This window comes from Somniosus microcephalus, chromosome 30, assembly GCF_052327205.1.
Source record: "Somniosus microcephalus isolate GS21.2 chromosome 30, FLI_Smic_1.0, whole genome shotgun sequence".
NCBI classification, from domain to species: Eukaryota; Metazoa; Chordata; class Chondrichthyes; order Squaliformes; family Somniosidae; genus Somniosus; species Somniosus microcephalus.
The window spans coordinates 4,609,567-4,622,341 of record NC_141016.1 but is presented as its reverse complement, the minus strand read 5'-3'; the positions used below and the strand labels follow the sequence as shown (position 1 = coordinate 4,622,341).

General features: G+C 48.0%; 1 protein-coding gene across 2 annotated transcripts in view; it reads right to left on the bottom strand.

The window, feature by feature from the left end:
* gmcl1 (germ cell-less, spermatogenesis associated) overlaps positions 1 to 12,775 on the bottom strand; it is a 103,844-nt gene that overhangs the window by 2,300 nt on the left and 88,769 nt on the right. For both annotated transcript variants that reach the window (XM_085970904.1, XM_085970903.1), the window contains exon 13: positions 6,189 to 6,276. In XM_085970904.1, the coding sequence (XP_085827030.1) occupies positions 6,189 to 6,276 (88 nt within the window). The remainder of the gene's footprint in view (positions 1 to 6,188; positions 6,277 to 12,775) is intronic.

Below are 12,775 nucleotides of genomic sequence, written 5' to 3'. Positions count from 1 at the left end.
GAGGTTGGGGTTTGGGATGAGTTTGGGGTTTGGGATGAGTTGGGGTTTGGGATGAGTTTGGGGTTTGGGATGGGTTGGGGTTTGGGATGAGTTTGGGGTTTGGGATGGGTTGGGGTTTGGGATGAGTTTGGGTTTGGGATGAGTTTGGGGTTTGGGATGGGTCGGGGTTTGGGATGAGTTTGGGGTTTGGGATGGGTTGGGGTTTGGGATGAGTTTGGGGTTTGGGATGAGTTGGGGTTTGGGATGAGTTGGTTGCGGGTTTGGGATGAGTTTGGGGTTTGGGATGGGTTGGGGATTTGGGATGAGTTTGGGAGGAGTTTGGGGTTTGGGAGGAGTTTGGGATGAGTTGGGGGTTTGGGATGAGTTTGGGGTTTGGGATGAGTTGGAGTTTGGGATGGGTTGGGGTTTGGGATGAGTTTGGGGTTTGGGATGAGTTTGGAATGGGTTGGGGTTTGGGATGAGGTTGGGGTTTGGGATGAGTTTGGGGTTTGGGATGAGTTGGGGTTTGGGATGAGTTTGGGGTTTGGGATGGGTTGGGGTTTGGGATGAGTTTGGGGTTTGGGATGAGTTTGGGATGGGTTGGGGTTTGGGATGAGTTGGGGTTTGGGATGAGTTGGGGTTTGGGATGAGTTGGGGTTTGGGATGGGTTGCGGTTTGGGATGGGTTGGGGTTTGGGATGAGTTTGGGATGAGTTGGGGTTTGGGATGAGTTGGTTGCGGGTTTGGGATGAGTTGGTTGCGGGTTTGGGATGAGTTGGGGTTTGGGATGAGTTGGGGTTTGGGATGGGTTGCGGTTTGGGGTGGGTTGGGGTTTGGGATGAGTTGGGGTTTGGGATGAGTTTGGGGTTTGGGATGAGTTTGGGGTTTGGGATGAGTTGGGGTTTGGGATGAGTTGGTTGCGGGTTTGGGATGAGTTTGGGGTTTGGGATGGGTTGGGGATTTGGGAGGAGTTTGGGGTTGGGATGGGTTGGGGTTTGGGATGAGATGGTTGTGGTTTGGGATGAGTTGGTTGCGGGTTTGGGATGAGTTTGGGGTTTGGGATGGGTTGGGTTGGGGATTTGGGAGGAGTTTGGGGTTTGGGAGGAGTTTGGGGTTGGGATGGGTTGGGGTTTGGGATGAGATGGTTGGGGTTTGGGATGAGTTGGTTGCGGGTTTGGGGATTTGGGATGAGTTGGGGATTTGGGATGAGTTGGGGGTTTGGGATGGGTTGGGGTTTGGGATGAGTTGGTTGCGGGTTTGGGGATTTGGGATGAGTTGGGGGTTTGGGATGGGTTGGGGGTTGGGGTTTGGAGTTTGGGATGAGTTGGTTGCGGGTGGGATGAATCTGATGCTCACCAGTGTAACTTTGTGCAGCGCCCTTCCTAACACCAGTCATGCTGACTCCCGGCAGAGGCAAAATGATTCTGTGGCCAATTTCAGTATTCCGGGAAATTCTCCCCAACTCCGTAAGGTTTTAACCATCTCCAGGTGACTAGGGTCATCCACGATGCATCATGGTCAACGTTACCTACCATCCCTCCCTGATACACACCAATATCATCGTCCATCAGGAACTTGTCAAGCCCCTTCTCAAAAGGATTGTTGTGCATCAACCTACCAGTGATTGTACGACCTGCCCATCAGACAACCCCTAAGAATGCAGATTGAAAACCCTATTTGGGACAGTTTTATAAGCTGGAGGCTCATGGCTCCACAGTGCCAGATATAAATTCTCAGTCAAGCTTTCACCAGTCAGTACCGGAATCCGTTTGCCTTGTTTCACCATCCAACAAATTTGTCGGGTAGTTTCCAATCACTGTCTTTTGGCCCGTTATGTAAGTAAGTTACCTCGTTCACATTTTTCTTTCTGCAGAATTCATTTCTTACCGTGACTAATCTCACTTGGCACAATCCCCACCTGACTTTCCAAAGTTACATTAACAACGGCATCTTTAAAGCCTCGCATCAGATGGCATCTTCAGAACCTGGACTCAAACAGCTAGTCTGGAGCTCAGTTGAGTGGTTTTCATCAGAACCTCAGAAATAGGAGCAGGAGTCGGTCATACGGCCCCTCGAACCTGCTCCACCATTCAATAAAATCATGGCTGATCTTCGACCTCAACTCCACTTTCCTGCCCGATCCCCATATCCCTTGATTACCTTAATATTCAAAAATCTCTCGATCTCTGTCTTCAATATACTCAATGACTGAGCCTCCACAGCCCTCTGGGGTAGAGAATTCCAAAGATTCACCACCCTCTGTGTGAAGAGATTTCTCCTCATCTCTAGTCTATTAACTAGTCTCTCATCTTTTAAAAAATATTCTGCTTTTCTATTCTTCCTACCAAAGTGGATAATTTTACACTTCCCCCACATTATATTCCATCTGCCACCTTCATGCCCAATCACTTAACTGTATCCCTTTGCATCCTCTTTGTGTCCTCCTCGCAGCTTACTTCCCCAGCTAGCTTTGTATCATCAGAAAACTTGGATATATTACACTCGGTCCCCTCATCTAAGTCACTGATATAGATTGTGACACAGAGGGTCGTGAGTCTTTGGAATTCTCTTCCTCAGAGGGCGGTGGAAGCAGAGTCTTTGAATATTTTTAAGGCAGAGGTAGATAGATTCTTGGTAAGCAAGGGGGTGAAAGGTTATCGGGGGTAGGCGGGAATGTGGAGTCATCAGATCAGCCATGAGTGGCCTACTCCTGCTCCTAATTCGGATGTTCGTATGTGAATAGTGAGGCCCAAGCACTGATCCTTGTGGCACTCCTCTAGTTATACCTTGCCATCCCGAAAATGACCCGTTGATTCCTACTCTCTGTTTCCTGTCCGTTAACCAATCCTCAATCCATGTTACTTCCATGAGCCCTAATCTTGTGCAAGGCTCTACTCTCCAGGACTGCTGTAGCAGCGCTGAATGTACATAAGCACATTTACTGTGACAGGCAACTGCCCCACTGCCGAACTACGAACAAGCATCGTATGGATTATCTGGGGGTAGGTAGGTGGACATACCGCACCTGCCAGTTGCCTTTTCAAGGTCACAGAGTCATAACGGCACAGAAGGAGGCCATTCGGCCCATCGAGTTCGTGCCGGCTCTCTGTAGAGCAATCCAGTCAGTCCCATTCCCCCGCTCTATCCCCGTAGCCCTGCAAGTTTATTTCCCTCCAGTGCCTATCCAGTCTCCCCTTGAAAACATTGAGTGTCTCCGCTTCCACCACTTCCGTCGGCAGCGAGTTCCAGGTCATCACCACTCGCTGCATAAAAAGTTTTTCCTCACGTCCCCCCTGTATCTCTTGCCCAAAACCTTAAATTTGTGTCCCCTAGTCCTTGAACCATCAACTAGTGGGAACAGCCTTTCCCCGTCTAGCCTATCCAAACCCGTCATAATCTTGTACACCTCTATCAAATCACCCCTCAACCTCCTTTGCTCAAATGAAAACAAATCCAGCTTCTCCAACCTGTCCTTGTAGCTACGATCCCCCATCCCCGGAACCATTCGGGTAAATCTCCTCTGCACCCTCTCAAGGTCCATCACATCCTTCCTAAAGTGTGGTGACCAGAACTGGACGCAATACTCCAGTTGTGGCCTAACCAGCACTTTACAAAGGTTCAGTATAACTTCTCTACTTCTGTACTCAATACCCCTACTTATGAAGCCCAAGATCCCATATGCTTTGCTAACCACTCTCTCAATATGTCCTGCCACCTTCAGGGACCTCTGTCCCTGCACACTCTTTAAAACTGTGCCATTAAGTGTATATTGCCTCTCCTGGTTCCTTCTGTCAAAATGCATCGACTCACACTTCTCTGTATTAAATTCCATCTGCCACTTGTCTGCCCATTCTGCTAGTCTTTCTATGTCCTGTTGCAGTCGATTGGTATCATCCTCAGTTTGCCACACCCCAACGTGTTAGCCGTGGCTCAGTGGGCAGCACTCGCGCCTCTGAGTTACAGGGTTGTGGGTTCAAGCCCCACTCCAGAGACTCGAGCACAAAATCCAGGCTGACACTCCCAGTGCAGTACTGAGGGAGCGCTGCACTGTCGGAGGGGCAGTACTGAGGGAGCGCCGCACTGTCGGAAGGGCAGTACCGAGGGAGCACTGCACTGTCGGAGGGGAAGCACTGAGGGAGTGCTGCACTGTCGGAGGGTCAGTACTGAGGGAGCGCTGCACTGTCGGAGGGTCAGTACTGAGGGAGCGTCGCACTGTCAGAGGGGCAGTACTGAGGGAGCGCCGCACTGTCGGAGGGGCAGTACTGAGGGAGCGTCGCACTGTCAGAGGGGCAGTACTGAAGGAGCGCCGCACTGTCGGAGGGGCAGTACTGAGGGAGTGCTGCACTGTCGGAGGTGCCGTCTTTCGGACGAGACGTTATACCGAGGCCCCGTCCACCCTCTCAGGTGGACGTAAAAGATCCCATGGCCACTATTTCGAAGAGCGGGGAGGTCTCCTCGCACATCATGGAATACATTATGCATGAGTTAGGGATGATGATGAAGGGATGGTAGTCTGCTGTTTGCTGAGCACTGGCCAGCAATCTATCATTATCCCTGCAGGCACTATGTCGAAGAGCGATTCGGCCTCTGTGCAGGAGTTAACAATGAAACGATTCTCAACAGAATCTACCTTCCGCTAGCCTCAATCTTCGCGAGGAATATTATCTGCAATGTTTAATTGGTTTTTGCATCCAGAGATCAAACAAGTTGCAGAATCAGACATCTGCCAAAATTCTTTCCCTTTAAAGTGTTTTAAATCTCATCAAGCAAATTATCAAGTGAACAATCAATGCTGTAACTGCTTTTGAAGATCCAATCAATTTCCTTTCAGGCACTAATAATCCCATTTAGAACTGCCAGCTCGCTACTTGGGTGTCAAAGCAGAGGTTGAAATTGCCAAGCGGTTGCTAGGCTTCAGGTTCGCCTGGTACCAAGTGCAATCCCAGGGCAAAATATTTATGGCTAAAGTGTAATTTGCTGGCGTGAAACTCAAACAAGATTCATCTGGATACCTTTCAGTGAGCCTCTGGTGAAAGCACTGTCATCGAACACGAGCGCACTCCTTGCGAAAGCGGAATAAGCAATCCAGACAGTTTAACTAAGACACCGATCGCCGTGCCTCGAGCATGTTTCACAGCTTCAGTGCTGTTTAAAATTGACTGGGGACTACCCGGACAAGAAATGAACATAAGAACAGGAGAATTAGGAGCAGGAGTGTGCCATACGGCCCCTCGAGCCTGCTCCGCCATTCAATAAGATCATGGCTGATCATCGACCTCAACTTTACTTTCCCGCCCGATCTCCATATCCCTTGATTCCCCATGAGTCCAAAAATCTATCGCTCTCAGCCTTGATTATACTCAAAGTCTCAGCATCCACTGCCCTCTGGGGGAGAGAATTCCAGAGATTCACCACCCTCTGAGTGAAGAAATTCCTCCTCATCTCAGTCTTAAATGGCAGACCCCTTATCCTGAGACGATGCCCCCTAGTTCTAGACACTCCAGCCAGGGGAAACAACCTCTCAGTATCTACCCTGTCAATCCCCTTCAGAATCTTGTATGTTTCAATGAGATCACCTCTCATTCTTCTAAACTCCAGAGAGTATCGGCCCATTCTACACAATCTCTCCTCATAGGACGGCCCTCTCATCCCAGGAATCAATCCAGTGAACCTTCGTTGCACCACCTCCAAGGCAAGAATATCCTTCCTCAGATAAGGAGACCAGAGCTGTGCCCAGTACTCCAGGTGTGCTCTCACCAAGGCCCTGTACAATTGTAGCAAGACTTCCTTACTCTTATACTCCAACCCCCCTTGCAACAAAGGCCAACGTGCCATTTGCCTTCCTTGCTGCTTGCTGTACCTGCATGCTAGCTTTCTGTGTTTCTTGCACGAGGACACCCAAATCAACCAAGTTGTTTAGAGTATATATAGCTGGAATCGCGCTTCCTTTAAGAGCTGTGGGCATGGACTACTCAAGCAATTAGGGAGCAGTGGGTCTAACAACATCGCAGGAGTTTCAGGGCTTTCGTTTGGCAGATTGTTAATAATGCAAGTTACTGCCAACAGTTCCAGCGTTAACATAGCCTGCCTCTGGCATGTTGCTCCTTTATGAAGCAAAGGGTTTTTAATAACAGTCAGAAGGGACTTGTACTGGGAGTGCAGTATTCATGTTTGCTTTTTACGAGAGAGACAGTTTCTTCTCTAACATACCTGGTCTTTCTCCAGTGACAGAACCTGGTATCCAGCTGATCGACTGCAGATCACTTTCCCATTGCTGTCAAAGGACGCCAGTCTTAATCTGCAACGGACAGGATTTATACAGAGTAAGACCAGACACCAACAGCGGTCCAAAAACTACTCTTTTACTCTCGCTGAACCTAGTTTGGAACGCCTAAGGACTCATTTCACTCACCTTAATCTAGTGCGTGAGTCACCGCTCCATTTTACAATTGCTGTTTCAGAGGGAATGCACTGGCAGCTGTGCCTGAGGGACGGATCCTTGCAGTATTATTCTGCCGGGGAACCCCTGCACCACTGGAAGGCTCCTTCGGTACTTGGGAACTGGGCCGGTCTGCAGGGCGCACGACACCCCCGCCATGACCAGTGGAATAGCAGAGGAGGACCAGCGAAAAGAGCCGATGGTGTTGGAAGTCAGTCAGGAGTTCTCTTGTTTAAGGCGACTACATGCACCCAGTCGATTTATGCTTTGCGCTCAAGGCAAAGCTCCTGCACCATATTCCTGTGTGTCAGGACGGTAAGAACAGCCGGTGACCAAAGAGAGTAGGAACACCACCTCACTCAACCTCTCCTGTCCAGTTGGGCCTGCCTCCATTTTGGAAGTTGCCTTCATTCCCTCACTGTCACCATCAGAAAGGGGAGTGGGTGTGGATGACTTGTTTGCCCATCTTTAGAGATACTGCTTTGAGCTCAGCAGTTTGACACACACGAGAGTGGCACTGGTTTAAATCTCCCCCTGGGTATCTTCCTCCTTGGAGGCTTCTCCAACTATCCTGTCTTGACATCACACCATGTGGGAAACCATGAAGCAGATTCCCTGTCCGTCTGCTATGGTAAAGTGCTGGCTCCCGCTGGGAATCTCGGCTGTCAGTAAGGAACCAGGACTAGACAATTCCTTTTCCTCACTTTGTACAAAAGGCGCCCACAATATTGTAAACAGTTTTTCACTGTAATTGTCTGCACGTGTGAAGTGACCGTACAGCTGAATGTTTCCAGTGGCTGAAGGGTCGGTAACCAGAGGGCTCAGATTTAAGGTGATTGGCAAAAGAACCAGAGGCGACAGGAGGAAAAACTTTTTTACGCAGCGAGTGGTTAGGATTTGGAACGCACTGCCTGATAGGGTGGTGGATACAGATTCAATAGTAGCCTTCAAAAGGGAATTGGATAAATACTTGAAGGAGAAAAAATTGCAGGTATATGGGGAAAGAGCGGGGGAGTGGGACTGACTGGATTGCTCTTCGAAAGAGCCGGCGCAGACTCGATGGGCCGAATAGCCTCCTTCTGTGCTCGACCATTTGATGGATTCTATGAAGCTGCAATGCAGCTTGGCGAGAATAAGCTTGTTTAATCTTTATTACACACCGAGAATTAATTACACTATTAAGCTTAAGTTACACAGCAATACTATCTTATGAACTCTTAGCCTTTCAAATAAATTCAACAAAAGCAAGGAAGATGTTGAATTTGTATAGGCTACTGTTGGAATACTGCATGCACGTCTGGGCATCCCATGCTAGGAAAGATATCAGAGCTGTGTGAAATAAGGTTTATAGTCATAAAAAAGGCTCGAAAAATTGGGGCATTTTTCATTGGAAAGGAGAAGGTTAAGTGGGGAATCGATCAGGTTTTTATGGTCGTAAGAGAGAAAATTGTGAAAGATTGTTGTCTCCATTACCTGGCGATGGGGGAATATAGACTGAGGATTATCAAGAATGAAGGAGAGGACAGAAGCAATGTTTTCACACAGAAGGTTATTAGTACATCGCATGAGTGGCTATTGAGAACAATGTTTCAAAGGAAATGTGAAAAGGAAAAATATGGAAGGATGCAGGGAAACGGGGTGAGGGTGTAACGCTCTGGCTAAGGAGCTAGCATAGCGCCAATGGGCCAACTGGCCTCCATCTGTGCTGTAATTTCTACTCACTGAAGTTCTCTTGACCACTATTTTAATGGGGACTTTAACCCATTTGGAAATAGGCATTTATTAAAATAGCCGACCAGGTGAGTTTGATATCAACACATTATGAAGCCAAATATAATCGAAATGCCAGCAAGCATTTTAATCACTCGAAAACTTTACAAGTTTCTTGGGATTCAGCATCAATTTACGATGCCATTCCTGAACATTAACCTTCCCTCAACTCCCTCATTCCCTCCCCCCAGAAAAACGCCACAAAGGAGAAAAAAAAGAGTATATGGGCACGAGAGCAATTTTATCAAAGCGAAGTTTGAGCGTAAACTCAACGCCATTCCAGCGTCTGCAACCTACGTACTCTCGGGACCATCACTGAATGTCAGGTGCTAAAGTATTCGACGCTCCTGCTTCACCCCTCTCCTCAATAAGCAGCCGGTTCAATAATCTCGATGTGACATTTATGATAAAGGTTGCACTGAAGACAACAGTCACCCACTGCTTGTGTGGACTTGCTGTTTACGGTATAGCGCATCCCTTTTGGAAGCCACTTAAACAGCAGATTAGGAGTAAAGACGTTGCGATAAATCACAAAGTTTCCATACCAACTCCGGGACGGGCACCACTTTCTGTATTGCAAACACAGTGAGGCCCTTGATTAATAACAATTCAAATACTTCTCGTTTGGGAGGAAGCCAGCAGAACATACGGTTAACAATTTTAAATCGGAGATCGGTAGTCAAGGGTGTAAAAGGAATTGGAGCCAAGATGAAGATACAGATCAGCCGTGATCTTACTGAATGGCGGAACAGGCTCGAGGGACTGAATGGCCTTCTCCTGTTCCTATGCTCCGGGAGCAGATCACCGTTCAATCCTGCGACGCTAATGCTACGGCAATCCCTGACTCTCACAGCGAGTAACCAGGACACTATCTCGCAACAACAACAGTCTGCATTCAGATAGCGCCTTTAACATAGTAAAACGTCCCAGGGCGCTGCACAGGAGTGTATTCAGATAAAATTTGACACCGAGCCACATAAAAAGAGATATTAGGACAGGTGACCAAAAGCTGAGTCAAAGAGCTAGGTTTTAAGGAGCGTCTTAAAGCATTCTCCAAGGCGGCCTTCGAGACACACGACAACGCAAAATCGTCGAGCAGAAACTGATAGCCAAGTTCCGCACTCATGAGGACGGCCTCAACCGGGATCTTGGGTTCATGTCACGCTACATGTAACCCCACCTGATGTAGAGTCATCCAGACTCGAGTCGTCATTGGCTTGTTCTCTCTACACAGATGCGGCCAGACCTGCTATGATTTCCAGCAAAATTTTATTTTTTTTAAATTGTTTTTTGTTTTTCATACAGACCCCAGCATCTGCAACATTTGACCTTGTGACCCCACCTCATTGTTCTTTGATGTAATGTTTTCCTGACTGACCTGTTTGGACACCATTCACACCTTTGATTGCTGTGATTATCTCTCTGCCAAGGTGTGATAAAGGGCAGTTAGAAAGATTACCTGTAATCATCTGGCAGTGTTCTCTGACTATATATGCTGTGCCTATATGCATCTCTTCACTTCACCTGACGAAGGAGCAGCGCTCCAAAAGCTTGTAATTTCAAATAAAGCTGTTGGACTATAACCTGGTGTTGTGTGACTTCTCACATTTGTCTTAAAGGAGAGAGAAGCAGAGAAGCGGAGATGTTTAGGGAGAGAATTCCAGAGCTTAGGGCCCAGGCAGCTGAAGGCACGGCCGCCAATGGTGGTGCATGAAATCGGGGATGTGCAAGAGGCCAGAACTGGGGGAACGTAGTGATTGCGGAGGGTTGTAGGGCCGGAGGAGGTCACAAAAGACAGGGAGGGGTGAGGGATTTAAAATTAAGGATGATAATTTTAAACTTTATTTGCCTTTTAAAAAAAAAGAAATGCATGGATTTCAATACTCCAAATACATTCAGCAAAGGCAATTTTGATGTCGTCAGTGGCAATGTGATTTTATGGGGGGCGGAAGGTGGTGCCCTTGGTGCTGTCGACTTGATGTTAACCCACGCACGTAGCTGCTATGGGAGGAGGAGGAGGAGGGGGGACGGCATCATGTAGAGCACTAATAGTACAGAAATACACGCTGAATGTTTTGTAAATTCATTTTCTCTGCGGATGCGCCATGGTGTCTGTGACTGACACCCAGGCAGCGTTACACGATTATCCATTAAATCATCCACTCAAACACCATGGGCTCCGAGCACACACGGTGACTGCCTCCCCGTGACAGAACAACACTTCAAGGCAGTTTTGCACAGATTATTCTTTTAGCCCTTTGATGAAGTTGCTGAAACCAGGTTCTAATAAGGTGCCCTCTGGGTAGACGTTACAAGACACCAGGAAAGGCTGAGCCAGCAAGAGACGTCGAGTCTGAGCTGTTGAGCGCCGAGACTGAAACTTATTTTCTACACGCTGCGGGTCTTTGAGACGGCCTTCACTGGATTTTAGTCGCCCCGCTCATTGCATCCCATCTTAGCAACCCCTGAGCCATGTGACATTGTGCTACTGGCAGGACAGTGGGCAGTCACTATCTGCGCTTGGGGTGCGCACCTCTAAATTGTATGTGAATTTTTTCATGTAGAGATCACTACCTGCGAATCTGTGTTCCGATAGTATTTGAACATAAGAAATAAGAGCAGGAGTCGGCCATTCGGCCCTTCGAGCCTGCTCCCCCATTCAGTAAGATCATTGCTGATCTTCGACCGCAACTCCACTTTCTTGCCCGATCTCCACATCCCTCGATTTCCTTTGAGTCCAAAAATCTATCGATCTCAGCCTTGAATATACTCAACGACTGAGCCTCCACAGCCCTCTGGGGTAGAGAATTACAAAGATTCACCACCCTCTGAGTGAAGAAATTTCTCCTCATCTCAGTCCTAAATGGCTGACCTCTTATCCTGAGACTGTGAGCCCTGGTTCTAGACTCCCCAGCCAGGGGAAAACAGCCTCTCAGCATCTAACCTGTCCAACCCTGGGTAGATTTGGTACAGCGTATTGGTACACATTGGGCTTTCCTACCCTAAATTAACTGTGATTTGTGGGAATTAGAGTCACAAGCTCTCTGAAGAATCACACAAAGCTAACTTCCTACTGCACCTACATCTGAATGTGCTTTATAATTAAATATCTACTCCACAGTGCAATCGCATCGTCCTTCTTCATCTCTTTCAGACACATGTAATCAGGCTTTTTAATTACAGCTACTCTATAACGTTCCTATATATACACATCAGGTAAGATAGTGGAAGTCATTTATAGTCTCAGAATTGGAAGAATTTATCAAAATAAGGGCCAAGGAGAGCCTGTATCTGACATGTTAGGCAGCCATCGTATTATTTGGTGCAAACATTTTTAGGACTGAGCTAAATGACTTGGAAGACTTCTCAAGAAAGGACGGGGAATTTCACTTCGAGACCCCCGAGTTATTGCTGGCGAAATCACTACACCTCCATGGCCCTCGCCCCTCCCTATCTCCGTAACCTCCTCCAGCTCCTACAAGCCCTCGAGATCTCTGCGCTCCTCCAATTCTGCCCTCTTGTGCATCCCCGATTTCCATCGCTCCACCATCGGCGGCCGTGCCTTCAGCTGCCTGGGCCCCGAGCTCTGGAATTCCCTTCCTAAACCTCTCCGCCTCTCTCTCCTCTTTTAAGATGCCCCTTAAAACCGACCTCTTTGACCGAGCTTTTGGTCACCTGTCCCGATATCTCCTTCTGTGGCTCAGTGTTGATTTTTTTTTATTGCTAACGCGCTTGTTAAGCGGCTTGGGACGTTTTGCTACGTTAAACATAGACACATCGAAGATAGGAGCAGGAGTAGGCTATTCGGCCCCTCGAGCCTGCTCCGCCATTCAATGAGATCCTGGCTGATCATCCAAACTCAGTACCCGGTCCCTGCCTTCTCCCCATATCCCTTGATCCCTTTAGCCTTAAGAAATATATCTAACTCCTTCTTGAATATATTTAAATAAGTTGGCCTCAACTGCCTTCTGTGGTAGAGAATGCCACAGGTTCACCACTCTCTGGGTGAAGAAATTCCTCCATCTCAGTCCTAAATGGCTTACCCCTTATCCTTAGACTGTGACCCCTGGTTCTGGACTCCCCCGCCATCGGGAACATGCTTCCTGCATCTAGTCGGTCTAGTCCTGTTAGAATTTTATACGTTTCAATTAAAGGCGTAATATGCAAGTCGATGTTGTTGTTAAATGTGGGAAAATGTTGCTTTCAGTTATGTGAATGAACCAGTCCATGGTTTATAGTTTTGGGTGGCGCTTCCTCCCAGGGCCTGCCTTATGATCATGCTGTACAAAGCACCAGGACGAGGACTTGCAAGTATTGAAAGTTTTTTTCCTGATGTTCGCTTGTGCATTCCACTTATGAGATGCGACGCGGCGCGCGAGGGCTGGAGAAAGGGAGAGAGAGAGAGAGAGAGAGAAGGGGGACTCCAGTAGTTCTGGCGCCAGTAATTCAGCTCCCCCTCGAGGCCGCGCAGATCTGAATTCTCCCACCGTTAATCACCCACCGTCAGCGAGGAACGCAAATTCTAAAAGTTGCTGCGTCTTGTAAATGGGGCAAGGAGCAAAAGAACGCCATGACAACAGGTTGGAAT